This window comes from Drosophila grimshawi, unplaced genomic scaffold (assembly GCF_018153295.1).
Source record: "Drosophila grimshawi isolate 15287-2541.00 unplaced genomic scaffold, ASM1815329v1 contig_311, whole genome shotgun sequence".
Lineage (NCBI taxonomy): Eukaryota > Metazoa > Arthropoda > Insecta > Diptera > Drosophilidae > Drosophila > Drosophila grimshawi.
Window position 1 is genome coordinate 19,389,078 of NW_025063098.1, and position 18,014 is coordinate 19,407,091.

At 39.2% G+C, this 18,014-nt stretch overlaps 3 protein-coding genes across 3 annotated transcripts; 2 read left to right on the top strand and 1 right to left on the bottom strand.

Moving 5' to 3' along the window:
- The first annotated feature begins 1,199 nt into the window (after window positions 1-1,199).
- On the top strand, window positions 1,200-7,445 carry LOC6567514. The gene is made up of 9 exons (XM_043215227.1): window positions 1,200-1,313; window positions 1,522-1,685; window positions 1,757-2,100; window positions 2,166-2,754; window positions 2,905-2,924; window positions 5,718-5,860; window positions 6,069-6,232; window positions 6,304-6,647; window positions 6,713-7,445. Exons 1-9 carry the CDS (start codon window positions 1,250-1,252, stop codon window positions 7,311-7,313), a joined length of 2,433 nt encoding a protein of 810 aa, XP_043071162.1. The 5' UTR covers window positions 1,200-1,249; the 3' UTR covers window positions 7,314-7,445.
- A 2,716-nt stretch (window positions 7,446-10,161) lies between these two features.
- LOC6567384 (sodium channel protein Nach) lies at window positions 10,162-12,203 on the top strand. Its single transcript, XM_043215228.1, has 6 exons — window positions 10,162-10,199; window positions 10,263-10,376; window positions 10,428-10,644; window positions 10,839-11,494; window positions 11,881-11,987; window positions 12,040-12,203. Exons 1-6 carry the CDS (start codon window positions 10,162-10,164, stop codon window positions 12,201-12,203), a joined length of 1,296 nt encoding a protein of 431 aa, XP_043071163.1.
- On the bottom strand, window positions 12,141-12,777 carry LOC116805773 (serine palmitoyltransferase small subunit B). Its single transcript, XM_032740076.2, has 2 exons — window positions 12,529-12,777; window positions 12,141-12,470 (listed from the first exon to the last, which is right to left on the bottom strand). The coding sequence occupies exons 1-2, from the start codon at window positions 12,623-12,625 to the stop codon at window positions 12,313-12,315; spliced, it is 255 nt and encodes an 84-aa protein (XP_032595967.1). The 5' UTR covers window positions 12,626-12,777; the 3' UTR covers window positions 12,141-12,312.
- Window positions 12,778-18,014: the final 5,237 nt, after the last annotated feature.

The window sequence follows — 18,014 nt, forward strand, 5'->3', positions numbered from 1 at the left end:
CTTTTGTAATTTAAATGACGGCACTCAAAGGTCTAATAATCTTAGGAGTGGGCCTAATCTGTTTTAAGACGTCTGAATAAATATTGTGTGGTGAAAGTGATTTTAATAGATACATTGTACACGGTGGTGTTGTTCATAATACAATTGAAATTGCTAAGCAGAAAACAATAAAATAGTATACATTTTGGCTTTAACAATAACTCAGTATAAGAAAGAAAGTCAAATTTGAGGGTATTATTATGGCCAACTTCACTAACGCAAATTCCACTTTGCCACAGCTTTTGTCATTTTGTTTTTGTCTCTGCTAAAAGTCGCCGACGATCGCTAAGGGGTTCGTGTCTTCGATACTACCCTGCAATTTTATGAGAAAAGTTTAATAATTATTTGCAAGACAAAAATTACTGTATTTCAAGCAGTTCATATTACCTTAAAATATCATATTTCTACTTCAAATTGCAAAGAAAACGGGAACAAATCTGGCCTATGTGCGTCGATCTTACGGTCGACAGCCGTCTTACCTAATCTAACCTTCATAAGTTCAGTGCCATATAACGGGATTGTCACGATCTCTTTATTATGCCATAACTCTTTATGGGCCTTGTAAAATCCATATTGATTTATCTGAAATGATGTATCTAAACTATTTTAATGTTAGTAACATCTTTAAGTCTTCAGTCATTCCTGGTAAATTACGCAACATAATTGATGATCAAATGTATATAAATTATATATATATATATATATTATTTAGGGTATACAACAATTGAGGTTTTCTGTTCCTAAATGCCGAGTGGCGAACTTACCTAGCACCAAATAGAAAATGAGGTGTGAAAAACAGGGGCTTTTCTGGAATTTAATATCAGATCTTAATCAATCACTAAAGCCTGTAAATGCACATCTAGTTTAACAGGTGTAATGACGAATCCACTGGAGCGGTTTATATTGTTGGGGGTAAAAACAAGACTACGATAGCTGCTTGTTTTTACTTTGACAGCGCACGTGCTGCAATGACGCTAGCCTTAAGTATGTAAAAAATAATAATAATAAATATAAATTATAATTTATGCATATTCATAAGCCGCGCACCCGAACTTGAGCTACAAAAGAGCAGCACACGACGACTTGCGCCTCATTCACAGTTCAGCTCGCGATCCGAGCTGAGAGCTAAAGATCAAAAACCGATCTGTATATCAAAGACCGATTTTATTTGCGGAGATACTTCTACGTCTATATTAGAGACTTGGACAGGATGCAGCTATTTATAAGCATTTTAGGCCTATTGTTATTGGGCATTCCGTCGCTGGTTTTGACTCGTAAGCAGTTCGATTTTAAAGCTCTGTATTAACTGAGTCACAGACGAGTATTCCCATATCGAAAAAATAATACATATACTTTTCAAATTCTTGTGAAATAGCATCTGTGCGTATTCGAACAGTTCGAACTAGTTAAGCGAGTTAATCCTTGATCAATAAAACTAGCAAGTCGATAAGCTAAACAAATGCTTCATCTTTTCAATTTTAGAGACAGATAACAGTTGTTATACTCCCACTGGAGGGAACGGATTTTGTGTGCCGTCACAGCAATGCAAATTTGTGAAAGATCTGCAGTCCACATATGGACGCAATGTGCCTCGTACTATAGTGAATCAGTTAAGACAGATGGCCTGCATTGGTTCACAGCGATCGGTAATTATTGATAACAAATTAATAAAGCCTGATAAATGCTAAAAAAAATAAAAACATTATCTCCATTACAGATATTCTATTTGTGCTGTCCAAGCAATGCAGTGATCAAGGCCCAGAGCGATGGCAATGCCAAAAGGGAAACACAAAACAAATCCACGGTGGACACACGTCAATCATCTGCAGATCTTAAGCGCATCGATCCAAGTGGCATGAAGCTACTCAACTCGGTCACCGAATGCGGCAAGAAAACAAATACCAAATTATCCGGTGGAGATGAAACAAGAATTGGCGAATTCCCTTGGCTGGTGCTGCTGAAGTATGAGACATCCGGAAGACCTTTCCTGTGTGGGGGTAGCTTGATTACCGATCGATTCGTCTTGACTGCCGCTCACTGTGTGAACCAAGCTCGTAAGCTGTAAGTCCTGACTTGTTAATTATCCAAACACTTTCTTTACTCATTTCAAACTTCCTAATATGCAGAATTGGCGTGCGCATGGGAGATCACGACCTGAACAAAGAAGAAGATTGTCAAGTTTTAGGCGGACGTCGAAGAGTGTGCCTGCCACCGTACGAGGAGTACGGCATTGAGTCAATACGATCGCATCCAAACTACGAGTCCAATAACAATGACATTGCACTCATCAAAGTAGACCGCCCCGTTAACTTCAAATGGCACATCAAGCCCATTTGCCTGCCCATCGATAAGAACTCTCAGGATATAACCTACGATCAGAGTTTTTACATTTCGGGCTGGGGTCGCACAGAACAAATAACAGCATCTTCTGTGCTATTGAAGGCACTCGTCACGCGAGCGGATCTGGATGTTTGCCGCAACTTCTACGTTAATGGGACAGTTAGCGAGAATCATATCTGCGCTGTAGGAGAAAGCGATAAGCAGACCTGCGCCGGCGACTCTGGTGGACCACTTTTCTTTCGCAATCCCTTCAAGGAAACCGTTCGCTATGTGCAGTACGGAATAGTGTCACATGGAGGATCGCTTTGCGGCGCACGAGAAAATCAGCCCGGTGTATTTGCCTCTGTACTGGAACAGTTGCCATGGATTACGCAAAATCTTTATTAATGTCCCCCGAAACTGACTTTTGTACTTATATATTATACTCTATAATATTTATTCTTTAGTTTAGCTCCCAATGCCATTGTAATAATCATATTTTTGGTTTTAGTTCGTAGTCTTTATAAAAATATATTTTATTTGCAGTACGAAATTAACTATTCAACGTTTGTAATTTATTGTTTGGAACTGGCAAAAAAAAATGAACAAGGAAGGAACAAAATGTTATTTGTCATTTCTTCAGTGGATGTTCTGAGATTGTTTAAAATTGTTTATCTGGTTACCTTTGGCTACGCCTGTAACAGATTAAGTAGGTTAAAACGGTTGTAAGCCCGAAGGTTGATACACATAGGCCATGTTTGGCCCGTTGTGTATCTAATGTGGATTCCTCCTACACTCGTGCATTAAAAACACAAAAGTCAAAGATTTGACCAGCCAGTTGCTTTTATAAATTTCGCTATCCTGGCAGGTCTCATATTCGCTAGCTCTGATAAGATAGTCAGGCAATGGCTTCCCAAGGATTGCCGACCATTTCCTTGTAAGTGCTGGGCAGAAGCAGAAGAAGTGTTCCGGAGATGTTTGGTATGCTGTGCGACCGCAGTTTGCATTTCTCTATTTATCATTTGACCTGCGTCTACTTTCTTCCTTGATATTGAGCTTGCAGGTAGCTAAAGGCATACTTATACCTACCTTATACGTGAGGAGGGAAATTCCTTCCTAGCTAGCTCATCAGCCTGACAGTTGTCAATATATGGCTGTCAATATATATGTTGACATTGCCGGGACTGACTTTGAGCCTTTTTAGGGAATTTAGTGATTCTTTTATAGCAAGTACTTCAGCCTGAAAAACACTGCAGTGTGTCGGAAGACTGAAGGACATCTGTATATTGAGTTGCTCAGAGTAGAAACTTCCGCCTACGCGGTTGTCTAGCTTTTATACACGACTGCCGGTGGTCCGGGAGTACCATGAGTCCATTCCTCCCTTAGGGCGAAGTATGTACTGAAGGGTGTTTCTATTTGTACTACTGGCACGCAGTAGACTGTTTTCGAAGGGATGTTTGAATTTCCTTCTAAGATAGATGCATGTCGGTTTTCTGAGCAATCCACGATAAGGACTCCCTCAGTCTTACGGCCGTGAGTATTGCATTTTCTGTTCCTTGTCTTTCCTCACATGGAAAGTTCAGGATGGCGTCTTGTGCATCACTGGGTGATGTTCATGTAAATTGACTTAAAAAAAAGAAATTAAAGATCCATAAAAAAGTTTTAATATAAAATCTCAAGAAAAATGTATTGCAATCATACAAAAAGTATATTCATTTATCTTAAGGACGTATAATTGGAAGTCTCTAGCTCTTATAGTCTCTCAGATCCGCGTGTTCAATACAAACGGATACACAGACGAGCAGATAGAGGGACTTATATATATATCGGCTGTATCGACTCGGCTGTTGACTCTGATGAAGAATATATACACTTTATATGGTCGGAGATGCTTCCTTCTGCGTATTAAATACATTTGCATAGAACGATTATACACTTATGCATTTTCAATGGGTTCCGGGTATGAAAAGCTCAGAAGTATACACATTTTATGACTACTGCATAACTTATTATAACTCAAAATTATTGTCTTACTACCTATGAAAACAGTTTGAATTAATATAGTCATTACTTAATAGGTTAATGGCTTGTTTATAATAATTGTTTTGTAATTTTCTACGCATTACACAATTGCCAGCAGTTGTGAGTAACATGACTGGAAAGTTAGGGCCCCTATTAATAATAGCACACGAATTTAAAAATGTTGCGGTGAGAATAAAAGTTGTTAATTTCGATTTATTCGGTCGCTTTATCTAAATCGTCATAAGCAGATTTGTATGTAGATGTCAAGAATACAACATAAATAATCTTACCTGCGTCTTATTGTTTATATGTACACTCGAAAAAAATACAGAATTTTGTATTTCAATTTTGTTGTGAAAAAACGGAACACATCGTATTACCATTGCTTAAAGAAAGTATACTGTACTTTCAAATGTTCAAATTCAGGACTTCAAGAAATGTTGAGTAGTATCCAAATTGTTAAATCTAAATCAAAATCATCTGAAAGTTTTTTAATATACAATTAAATCGTTAAACACATATTTGATGTACAAACATTTTCATCATGAGTTTTTTTAGTTGGTTCAATAATTTAATAAAGCAAAAGTATCGTTCGATTTTCAATTAAAGTTAGTCAAAAAACTTTTCTGAGTGTAAACAAAATGAAAAATAAAATAAAGAATACATAGGAGTTGTATCTTCTCATGACACTTTTCGGGGATTTCAAAAAGCAAACAAGCTAATTTCAATTGTACGTGTGATTGACATTTCATTACCTAAGATTGTCCGCTCTTATGGTTTCCCCAGTGATGGGAATTCCATGAACCATAGCGAAAGGAAGTCTCGGCAACCCACGCTGAGCTGCAGCAACGGCGTGTTCAATGAAAAGGGGAACTTATATTAGTAAATAAAGAAATGGTACATTAATCCAAGTAATTAAAAAAAAGTACAGCGAGTGGCGAACTTACCTAGCACCAATTAGAAAATGAGGTGTGAAAAACTGGGGCTTTTCTGGAATTTAATATCAGATCTTAATCAATCAACTAAAACCTGTAAGTGCACAGCTAGTTTAACAGGTGTAATGGCGAGTCCACTGGAGCGGTTTATATTGTTGGGGGTAAAAACAAGACACACGCACGTGCTGCAATGACGCTAACCTTAAACCGGTTCTTGGTCAAAGTTGAGTATGTAAAAAATAATAATAATAATAAATAAACATGATCTGTAATGACTCTGGGTAAATTATAATTTATGCATATTAATAAGCCGCGCACGCGAACTTGAGCTACAAAAGAGCAGCACACGACGACTTGCGCCTCATTCACAGTTCAGCTCGCGATCCGAGCTGAGAGCTAAAGATCAACAACCGATCAGTATATCAAAGACCTGTTTTATTTGCGGAGATACTTCTACGTCTATATTAGAGACTTGGACAGGATGCAGCTATTTATAAGCATTTTAGGCCTATTGTTATTGGGCATTCCGTCGCTGGTTTTGACTCGTAAGCAGTTCGATTTTAAAGCTCTGTATTAACTGAGTCACAGACGAGTATTCACATATCGAAAAAATAATACATATACATTTCAAATTCTTGTGAAATAGCATCTGTGCGTATTCGAACAGTTCGAACCAGTTAAGCGAGTTAACCCTTGATCAATAAAACTAGCAAGTCGATAAGGTAAACAAATGCTTCATCTTTTCAATTTTAGAGACAGATAACAGTTGTTATACTCCCACTGGAGGGAACGGATTTTGTGTGCCGTCACAGCAATGCAAATTTGTGAAAGATCTGCAATCCACATATGGACGCAATGTGCCTCGTATTATAGTGAATCAGTTAAGACAGATGGCCTGCATTGGTTCACAGCAATCGGTAATTATTGATAACAAATTATTAAAGCCTGATAAATGCTAAAAAAAATAAAAACATTATCTCCATTACAGATATTCTATTTGTGCTGTCCAAGCAATGCAGTGATCAAGGCCCATAGTGATGGCAATGCCAAAAGTGAAACACAAAACAAATCCACGGTGGACACACGTCAATCGTCTGCAGATCTTAAGCGCATCGATCCAAGTGGCATGAAGCTACTCAACTCGGTCACCGAATGCGGCAAGAAAACAAATACCAAATTATCCGGTGGAGATGAAACAAGAATTGGCGAATTCCCTTGGCTGGTGCTGCTGAAGTATGAGACATCCGGAAGACCTTTCCTGTGTGGGGGTAGCTTGATTACCGATCGATTCGTCTTGACTGCCGCTCACTGTGTGAACCAAGCTCGTAAGCTGTAAGTCCTGACTTGTTAATGATCCAAATACTTTCTTTACTCATTTCAAACTTCCTAATATGCAGAATTGGCGTGCGCATGGGAGATCACGACCTGAACAAAGAAGAGGATTGTCAAGTTTTAGGCGGACGTCGCAGAGTGTGCCTGCCACCGTACGAGGAGTACGGCATTGAGTCAATACGATCGCATCCAAACTACCAGTCCATTAACAATGACATTGCACTCATCAAACTTGACCGCCCCGTTAACTTCAAATGGCACATCAAGCCCATTTGCCTGCCCATCGATAAGAACTCTCAGCATATAACCTACGATCAGAGTTTTTACATTTCGGGCTGGGGTCGCACAGAAGAAAAAATAGAATCTTCTGTGCTATTGAAGGCACTCGTCACGCGAGCGGATCTGGATGTTTGCCGCACCTTCTACCGTAATGCGCCAGTTAGCGAGAATCATATCTGCGCTGTAGGAGAAAGCGATAAGCAGACCTGCGCCGGCGACTCTGGTGGACCACTTTTCTTTCGCAATCCCTTCAAGGAAACCGTTCGCTATGTGCAGTACGGAATAGTGTCACATGGAGGATCGCTTTGCGGCGCACGAGAAAATCAGCCCGGTGTATTTGCCTCTGTACTGGAACAGTTGCCATGGATTACGCAAAATCTTTATTAATGTCCCCCGAAACTGACTTTTGTACTTATATATTATACTCTATAATATTTATTCTTTAGTTTAGCTCCCAATGCCATTGTAATAATCATATTTTTGGTTTTAGTTCGTAGTCTTTATAAAAATATATTTTATTTGCAGTACGAAATTAACTATTCAACGTTTGTAATTTATTGTTTGGAAGTGGCAAAAAAAAAATGAACATGGAAGGAACAAAATGTTATTTATCATTTATTCAGTGGATGTTCTGAGATTGTTTAAAATTGTTAATCTGGTTACCTTTGGCTAAGCCTGTAACAGTTTTCTCTGGGTTTCGCCTTTGACAAGGAAATCAATCTCTCCCAGCAGTATTATATCGACAATACGTTCATGTAGATTAAGTAGGTTAAAACGGTTGTAAGCCCGAAGGTTGATACACATAGGCCATGTTTGGCCCGTTGTGTATCTAATGTGGATTCCTCCTACACTCGTGCATTAAAAACACAAAAGTCAAAGATTTGACCAGCCAGTTGCTTTTATAAATTTCGCTATCCTGGCAGGTCTCATATTCGCTAGCTCTGATAAGATAGTCAGGGCATGGCTTCCCAAGGATTGCCGACCATTTCCTTGTAAGTGCTGGGCAGAAGCTGAAGAAGTGTTCCGGAGATGTTTGGTATGCTGTGCGACCGCAGTTTGCATTTCTCTATTTATCATTTGACCTGCGTCTACTTTCTTCATTGATATTGAGCTTGCAGGTAGCTAAAGGCATACTTATACCTACCTTATACGTGAGGAGGGAAATTCCTTCCTAGCTAGCTCATCAGCCTGACAGTTGTCAATATATGGCTGTCAATATATATGTTGACATTGCCGGGACTGACTTTGAGTCTTTTTAGGCAATTTAGTGATTATTTTATAGCAAGTACTTCAGCCTGAAAAACACTGCAGTGTGTCGGAAGACTGAAGGACATCTGTATATTGAGTTGCTCAGAGTAGAAACTTCCGCCTACGCGGTTGTCTAGCTTTTAGACATCTGTGAAGAAGGTCATGGCTGCCGGTGGTCCGGGAGTACCATGGGTCCATTCCTCCTTTAGGGCGAAGTATGTACTGAAGGGTGTTTCTATTTGTACTACTGGCACGCAGTAGTCTTTTTTCGAAGGGATGTTTGAATTTCCTTCTAAGATAGATGCATGTCGGTTTTCTGAGCAATCCACGATAAGGACTCCCTCAGTCTTACGGCCGTGAGTATTGCATTTTCTGTTCCTTGTCTTTCCTCACATGGAATGTTCAGCATAGCGTCTTGTGCCTCACTAGGTGATGTTCATGTAAATTGACTTAAAAAAAAAAATTAAAGATCCATAAGAAAGTTTTAATACAAAATCTCAAGAAATATGTATTGCTATCATATAAAAAGTATATTCATTTATCTTAAGGACGTATGTAAACGATTGTTTGACTCTACAATCAATACAGAATATTAAATGGATTCAGATTGTAGATTCAATTTAATGATATAAAAATCACGTTTAAACATAATATATATTTTATAATTATTTATTTTAGTGCAATCTTCGTTATTATTTTCTTGCTTTTCGAAATCTTAAGTGCATTTTTATGAAAGCTAATTTTTTCAAAAGTTCAATCTCAGATTGACGTTTTGTACATTATAATTTAATCAAAATTTTTCTGAGCAGCCAATCGTATACGTCTGTGTAAAGTTGTTATTTCTGTACACGTATGCATAAGAGACCATGCTAAGTTGCTTTTTCCCAGATACTGATTAGCATTATGAATCACCCACCAACCAGATTATTTCGTAATAATTTCGCAGCGCACTTATGAGAAGTTTGATTCATTTGAAAATTCCACAGAACTTAACGTTTAAATCAGCTAAATATGTATGTTATTTAAATTGAGAACTAAGTTTAACAATTAAAGATCTAGAATTGTATATTTGAGTGTTTACCCAACTACAGTGTTATTTATTTTACATTCAATTTGGTAAGGTGCTTCACCACCTCTATCTCTGAATCTTTTTGTGTGTAGACCATTGTTGTGATACTATTAGCTCGAATGAGTGCCAATACTAAGAAAGCTCCTCACACACCTTTTAATTTATGACAGGTGCTTGTGAATTTGAAGTCTGGTTCAGGTTGGACTTAATTGCTAGCTCGTAGTCACAACTTTGGTATGCCACAAATTGCGATTCATTGTTTTGTGTGTATACTACTTGCCCAGCGACTAATCTAATCAATTGCATAAATCTAGCTTAGCAATTAATCTCAGCAAGTTCAATTCAATGTGAAAACCTCAGACGATAAATAGTATTACATTCGTCTTCATGTACTCTTTATACAGAGGGATTTCCACAATGACATCGAATCAATAATTAATTTTCTGAGGATTCAATTTCAGTCCGAAGTATAATACCCTGCACCGTTTTACATATATACGTGTTAAATAATTTTTTATTTCGGGCTGATTTTTACTTTAACAACCTAGCAATTTAGTTCAGCTTGAACACCCAACCTATCTTTTCCATGGCAAATATAGACGATTTCAGTCAAAGTTGTATAGAGATAGTTCCCACTTGGACTGATGTACATTAATAAACACGGGGCAAAAGTGTTCTATATAATTTAGCAGGTTGAACATGTCTCCTTCAATATGACAAAATTTAAATACCCTTCATGTAAAAATAAAGAGTGTCAGCTGGCGAGGGACTAAATTGATTTGAAATTGGAACAATGACTTGATATTATCTAATCGAAAAACTTTCTTTGTGTTCTCTGGTCAACCACCAAAAATGCCTGAAAGCGTCGTCCTGCGCAGCAGAATAGTTTTGGCTTTGGTTGCGAACAGTTTACGGACAATGAACTGGACACGTAATTTGTTGGTGGCGCTGAAATGGTAAATTAAGGACACGTTATATAATATACATTTGCATATTAACCATTTAAGAAAAATAAATAGGTCACTCTATTTGGGAACGTTCTACAAAACGATACCGTTTATAGGCTCTGTCTCCAAATCGCTGATTGAGAGTTATATTTCCTCTTCGGTGTCTTTTAACTTGGATACAATTTAGTATGTAATTGAGATCATGAAAATGAGAGTTCAACTAATGTGAAATTGCAGCCTCAATTGGAATACGTCGTTTCCGGCCATAACCGTTTGTGAGCTATACAATTCTGAAAAAATTTGGGACGTAAGCGATGCGCACTTTGGACAAGAACATGATTTCCATATCGATGATTTTATCAGCGAAATTGCATTCTTTCGAGGCCTTTGCATTAGCTGCGATAATTGTCATGAACTACACTGTCCGGATAATTTTACGCTGCTGTTAGATGTGGTAGTTTTGGACAGCAACAGTACAACCGTAAAAATAAAAGTGCCCCAGATACTAGAAAATCGCTCTTAGCTCAAAATAATACACGATGAATGAAAAATATAAAGCGAGCAAATTCTAAAATTTAAGGCATACATTTTTCCGAGTGTACTCCAACTTTTCTTAACTGATCTAAAAATGTACATAGTTATTTTTAGTTTCGCAGCAAATGTAATGAGCTGATTATTAAGTGTCGCTACCTGAACACTTTATTCGACTGCTGCGATCAGTTTCTGCCCATATTAACCGAGTACGGCGTCTGCTACTCCTTTAACTCACATCAGGCGACAAAAGTAGCACAAGTGCAGTACAAGAACAATCGCATAACAGGAGCGGGACATCTCAAGTTCCATGCAACGGCTGATGTTCAGGTGAATGTGCATGCACCCATCGATGTGCCATTTCAATTCTCGGAGGGCATGATCCGGGAATCGGTGCTGCTAGGTAACAACAAGGAGCTCATCCTAAATGTCATCGAGGTGTACAATCACGAGAATGTCGAGGAGTTGAGCAATGAGCAACGCCGTTGCCGCTTCAGTCATGAGCATGTCGAGCAACGGATCGGAATCTATGAGTTCTACAGCTACTCCGGCTGCATTGTGGAGTGCACGGTTGCCCTACATCTGCTCTACTGCAATTGCACCAGCCACTTTATGGCTGTGCCCAGCCAGAACTCGTTGCCCGTCTGCGACTTTCGTGGCCTGATCTGTTTAACGCACATTCACGAAAAATTGATGGCTGAACGAAAGTCCTGCGACTGCATGAGCTCATGCGAGGAGCCCGAATATAACATTATCTACAACACACCAGATGAGTAAGTTGCCAATAAATAATAACATAATATGAATAATATTCTAATCTCAGCTGCACAAAAAGTTATTCCTGCTAGTACTACATTTTCAACAGATTGCTATAAATTGTAGTAGTTCGATGTTAATAATATTTGTTTCTTAGCCAGCCATGTAATATAGACAAATGTCCGACCGATTTCAATATATTGACTCCCTTCAGTTAACAATGAGATTTCAACAAATTTTATCAAATCTGCATAGAAAGAACCGGATTAATATAAGTATGATGCTTACCAAATCTATATGTAGAAATTTGTCTACTTTAATGAGAGGCAAAATAATAAGGCATAAAATTGACAATTATTGCTAATAACCATTCGTATGTGTCATGTTTCTTGCACGTTTGCAGCAGCCAGAAAGTCGATAAGGATATCTCCGACATACATGTGGCACTGGTGGAGCTGCCCACACAGCGCTATGTGCGTCGCGTGGCAAAAACGCCCCTGGACTTATTGAGTGAGTCATAGTTGTCAGCTGTGTATATATATATGTATACTTTTCATTTCAGTTTCATTTGGCGGCTTGATAAGTCTCTTTTTCAACGTCTCTGCGCTACGCACCGTGGAGACCATATTTATATTTTTGGAATATAGAAAAAAGATCTTCAACTGGGCAAATAGATTCTACATTGGCACTTTAAAATATTTACAAATTTTGATACAGTTAAAGTAAATCACAAAATGTTTTCATTAAATTCTAGCTGTCTTTCAATTGCTCAAGTGAATGCATACTCGTATCGATGTGCATGTTGTTTTAAGCGGATTGAAGAGTCACCAAAGTTTTAGAAACTGCTCATTCTTTGCGGCACATATGAAGAATCTGCCGATGGACTTATCCAAGTTTTTGGTGTTATCACTTCCAGCAAAGTATCCATATAAGTGGGCAAGTAGACATAGCTTGAGAACATCAAAAGTATAAACATAATCAAGACAAAACCATCTGCAAAACAAAAGCATTATTTGTTATTATTGTGTTTTAACAATCTGTCAATTCTTACTTATTAGTTTCTTTTCCCAAGGCTCAAACATATTGATGCAAGTAATCAGCTCATATTGTCGATATAAATGGGCCGCAGTATGTTTTAAATTCCACATCTTTTCGTTATCAAACTATTGGAATACAAAACTAAATGCGTGTTGTTTAGCGTAAATAAATAAAAGAGTGCAGTCTAAAAATGAATATAAAATTCAATATACGGCACCAAAGATGTATTGTTTTCTTTTGCACAAACAGCTGTTTGTAGTGTGACCAACTAGTTTTTTAAGTGTTGGTTAAAATGCTGCACAATAAAGTGTGATAGCACTCAGCTTCTGTCAGTTGTCAAAATTTGTGGCTTGGCGCCAATGAATGTGTTTTGAAATTATATTATTCCGCCTGTAAATTTTATAATATTAGATATTTACATATTTCCTCAATTTTTAGAGCAGCGCATATGCCAAAAATAATATTTGTGCTTGTAAATTCCAATTTCTCCACCATCAGCTAATCACCCTTCAGGTAAAACCAAAGATAAAAATATTCACCTGAACCTGATTCAGGCTAATTTTATGTGTTCAAAGTTAAAGTCTGTCTGAACTAACTAGATATTTAATCGATTAAATTCCGTTAAAATTGAAGGGAGATATGTCGAATTGAACATTTATAGCAACTTTTCTAATTAGTTGTAATGGATTGTGTCCAATTTAAGTGAAATGTTCTGCCAATTTTCATTGACCCACAGCCACATAAACAATGATCCATGTATTTTTTTCTCACTCTAAAGTCTAGACTCTAGAGTCTAGACCATTTGCCTCTCAACGAATGTGTGTGTGTGTCTTAAAGAGGAATAAAATCGAAACAGGATTTAAGACCATTGCGCCATAATTCGCACGGGGAAGGTATCAGCTTGCTAGGCCAGCCAGCTGTGCTTGTGCTTTTTGTACGAGAGCAAGTGCTCGCAAGTGGACGACGACGACGACGCTATCGATTGACAGGCGAGCTTGTGGCTTGATTTATGCGCACAGCAGAGGAATGTGGCAAAGTGTAAAAAATGTGTTTAAAGTACAGCGACACCCAGTCTCCAGTCGCAAGTCTCCAGCCCCAAGTCTCGAGTCCAGAGAGTCGCTTCAAGTCACGCATATTCAGCGACAACTAATTCAATTTCCCACTTGCCATGCCATAAGGTGGCGGCTGTTTAGCCAAGTGTGCACGCCTAATTGGTAATGCGATCGGCTTTATTGAGGCGCAGGCGCAGGCGCTGTTGCTTTTGCTGTTGATGTTGGTGGTGCTGTAACTGAATCTATAGACGGAGACGTTGTCGCTCGGCTATATCGCTGTCGCTCAGCGTAAATCCCATTACGTGCAATCCGTTTCGAGCCATAAACATGTTGCCGCAGCTGCAACAACCAACCAACTAAACCCCCAACGCCTCCTTCTTCTTCATCTTCTTCTTTTTCTCTTCCTGCTCCTCCTTCACCTGTTTTGGGCCACGTTGGCTATCCTGGCATCCAGCAGCGCAACTTGTCGCTCGAACTTAATTGCCTTGGTTGCGCTTATGACTTTCGTGTGCAATGCATCCACATCCACATCTACATTCACATCAGCAGCTCATCGCTGTTGTAGCTGTTTTCTTTGCTGCATTATTAGAAAGTAACTTGCGAAAAAGGTATCAGCATCAGAGTTTCATATCGTCATCATCCTTATGGCTGCTTGCCTCAGTTGTTGGCACTATTTTCGACACCGCTTTGGCCTGCCATAAATTGCCAAATGCCAGCGTCACGGGGCCCTGAAATGCACTCGACGCGCTCTCTCAGCCGCTAAATTAGAAAAAAGTCGGTTGGCTAATTTACGGAGCTGCTTCTCACCAAGCATCTGCCTACCTTTGCCAGCCTGCCTGCTCGCCTGCCTGCCAACCCGAAAGTCCATTTTCCATTTTGTACGGTTTTCAATTAAAGCAACTGAAACAACATGCGACCTCGCGCGCTCCCAAAGTTCACGCCAAAACTGCAGCCACAGCGTGTAGTCGTATCTCGGCATTTACACCCAGAAAAAATCAAGTGCCCCATTATCTTAGCTTAAGTTGAAAGGACAGTTGTCCATTCTCATATTCATGCACTTAACTTAAATACCAAAATGAAATTTGATAGTTGATTCAAGGATTGTTTAGTTTTGGTTATTTTTAAGAACGACTGATAATGTTGTATGAATTCATGTTGACAGACAATTTTTGGGCAAATGCAAAAGCTTTTCGAACCCATTTTAAGAAAGCGATTTCTTCATTTTAGTAACAACATTTTTCTGAGTGTATATGTGCCTTTGTCTCTGCCAGTGCCGTGCAACTAATTCCGCAACACGGCTGCGACGATGGCAGTACCCGATACCATTTTTCCAGGAATAAAGTGCACTTGCCATGTGGAGAGAGAGATAATCAAATGTTTTTTGGGTGCCCAAAACGGACTCGCAGTTTGCATTATTGTTCTGAGAAATTGTTATTAATTGAGCTGTATACGAGTATATTGATGAGTGGCCGGTAGAGTCCAAAAAATTAACCTCAGTGGGTGGTCGAATGTTCCTAATGGCCTAATGTATTATTGGTCGTAGTCCATTTGTTTAGTTTAATTTGGATTGGCCATTAATAAAACAAGTGGCTCGAATCGAGCACCGAACCGAAGATCGCGCCTCATTTGCATGCGCTTAATTTATGCCCATCAATTAGCTGATTAATTTATTTGGCGTGAGACGCAAAGCTAAGCGACTTGTGCTTAAAACGCTTGTCTAATTAGATAAATGCGCTACATTAATGTCGCCTCATTTATAAAGCGTTGCCTCTGAACTGTGGCAAATTTTTTGATTTCCCGTTCATTACAATTAATTTTGCGATAAGCTCAACTGAGGAAAACATGGTCGAAGGTAAGTCATAAAATTTATTTCCGAGTGATTGTTTTTCTTCGCAGCGTCAGATCTATGTATGCCAATCAATTCCCATCCCAAATTAGCTTTTAATACTGTTTATAAATGCCACCTGTCCAACAACACGGACATGGCTCGATCTCAATCCAGCTCCTGGCCTGCCAACTCTTAAGAGCTTTGTCTGCCATCGCCAGGGAAATGGAAAATATTTTAATTAAAATACAAACTAAACGTTTACTGTAAGCGATGTTATCCGCTGCAACAGCAAAACTGCAACTAGCAACAAGGCGAGTCACAGCCACAAGAGTCAACGATTGGAGTTGGAGAGCTACCGGCTGCGTGTCTGGCGCTACAAATGCAGCAATTGTTGCATGCAACAACATTCAACATGTGTCGCACAGCGCCTATTTGAATATATATCAAATCAGTTTAAGATAATTTTCTATAACAGCTACTAGCGACACAGCAAATCGCGAACATTTCTATTGCTTGGCAAGTTCGTTGCCCAAGTCTTTCGTTTTTGCTAAATCTTTGGCAGTGCATATTTTACGCGCTGCCTGGCATTGTTGTTGCCAACGTTTGCCAGATTCGAAATTAAGTTGTTTTGCATAAAAGCACCATAAAAAGGCCGCATGGCAAACGCACACAGACCGAAGCAGGCACAAGGAGGCTAAAGGAGGCAGCAGCAGCAGCAGCAGCAATTGTGATTAGAACGACACGACAGGCACGACATGAGCGCAGGGCACACAAGACATATGACGCTGTTTGCTCCTTACGAATATGGACAACAATTGCCCCAACAACAACAACAACAACAAGAAAAGCAGTAACAACGACAGCCAAGACAGCGACGAAAATTGCCAAGTCAACACGAGCGACGTATGTCAACAAATGGCACTGCCATTAGCGGCCAATCCAAATCGTCTACACCGAGAAAAAAGTAAAATAAAATAAACAAAAAATTCGGTAAGACCGAATTTTGAAAGTCTAGGACGCTTATTAATCTTGGTTTTTTTAAACTTCTTCGTATGTTAAGTCCAAATTGACTTGATTTATCTTCAACTAAGAGAGAGAGAGATAAACATAGAGAGAGGCAGAGATAATTTAATTTATTCACTTGATCGTTATTAAGCTTATTTGTTGCTTTAGCTTAGCTTAATTATTTCTTATTGCTTACTATAATATTACACTATATATTACTGAATAACTTTCAAATCATGCAAAACTTGAAGTGAAAATGTAATTTTGATGAGTTTTTTGTGTGCCAAACATAATAATTTCATGCTCAATTCAAATACTTTAGTTATATTTTAAAAACGATTTCCAAATCTGAAAATTAAAGATGACTAAGAAATGAGCTTAATATTATTAGGCTCCTTCAGCTAAATTTTTTTTTCTGTGTAGATGGGATTTGGCTTCCTGTAGCTGGTAGGCAAATGCTAGGATAGCTATTCGAGCTGCTGATCACCAACGGCAGCAAACAGCAACAGCGGAGCGGCAGCCGCTTGTTGCAACTATTATCAATTTAAGTTGGCTAATTGGTTTCAAATTTATGGACCTGTATTTGATATTTATGTCGTCTGCTGAGAAGCGAGCGGCCAACTTCAGGCTGTTGCCCCGTTCACCCGTTCGTCTGGGGCATCGTCGCCATTTGGCTGTGGCATGCTGCAAACAACGTAATTGGCTTTCAATTTGCAGCAAATTGTTGCAACAGCCACGACAACAACGCAAAAGCAGCGCTATACAGCGAAACATATTTAGATTATAGACGGATAAAGTTTATGTACGTTCTGCTCTGTTCGGCTCTGTTATGTTCTGTTCTGGTCTCAGACAAGTTTCGCTGACTTGCTGCCTCGATGCCTGGGTGCCTGAGACTTGGGGTGGACGTTTCGACTTCTTCTTTTTGCCAATTCTCCGCTTCTTCTACCATAATTCCAATGAGTTATATGCCCATCATGTGCACTCGGGAACCCTTCAAAAGTTGAAAACGTAGTGCGCGTTAATTAAAAACCAACAACAAAAGCGCCAAAAATGCTGCTAAATTTTCGCTCCTCTCACTCTCGATCCACACAAAAAAGGGCGGCCAGTGCTGTGTTAGCTGTGTTTGACTGTTCCCTCCGAGGGTTTAGCTGTTCAATAACTAAATAAAACACTCAAGCCGGCAAGCTGGCCAAAAGCCGAAGCCGCTTCGTCGATCGTTGCCACAATCAAGCGAAAATTCCTGGCATTTTCTGCTTCATTAACAACGCACAACGCGGCCATTTCGTTTTGTTCACGAAATTTACGCACACACGACATACACTCGCATACACACTCGCACACACACACTCACACATACACATACACAGACGAGCAGCGATCAAGGTACGAAAGTCGCCACGTTTTGCGACTCGATCAGCAATTGAGCTTAGTTTTGTTTTCGGTTTTTTTGGTATTTTAATTAGAAACCAAACAACGCAAAATGCATTGCTCTCTGGCCGTTTTGCTTTCCTCTCGCAGGCCTTTAAGCCAGGTCGCTGATTCGATGCCTTGTCGCCTGACTTGTCCTGTGGTTTCAGCCCGCGTTTCGTTTTCACATTCAATTAGCGCATATTT

Excerpts from the sequence above, each read along its gene's own strand:
- LOC116805773 (XM_032740076.2), bottom strand. The coding sequence starts at position 12,625 with ATGTGGAATTTAAAACATACTGCGGCCCATTTATATCGACAATATGAG. Across the intron at positions 12,471-12,528 it reads TTGGGAAAAGAAACTAATAA|ATGGTTTTGTCTTGATTATG; the intron begins GTAAGAATTGAC and ends TTTGTTTTGCAG.
- LOC6567384 (XM_043215228.1), top strand. The coding sequence starts at position 10,162 with ATGAACTGGACACGTAATTTGTTGGTGGCGCTGAAATG. Across the intron at positions 10,200-10,262 it reads TTGTTGGTGGCGCTGAAATG|GTCACTCTATTTGGGAACGT; the intron begins GTAAATTAAGGA and ends AAAAATAAATAG. Across the intron at positions 11,988-12,039 it reads AACGCCCCTGGACTTATTGA|TTTCATTTGGCGGCTTGATA; the intron begins GTGAGTCATAGT and ends TTTTCATTTCAG.
- LOC6567514 (XM_043215227.1), top strand. The coding sequence starts at position 1,250 with ATGCAGCTATTTATAAGCATTTTAGGCCTATTGTTATTGGGCATTCCG. Across the intron at positions 5,861-6,068 it reads TCCGTCGCTGGTTTTGACTC|AGACAGATAACAGTTGTTAT; the intron begins GTAAGCAGTTCG and ends TTTCAATTTTAG. Across the intron at positions 6,233-6,303 it reads GCATTGGTTCACAGCAATCG|ATATTCTATTTGTGCTGTCC; the intron begins GTAATTATTGAT and ends TCTCCATTACAG.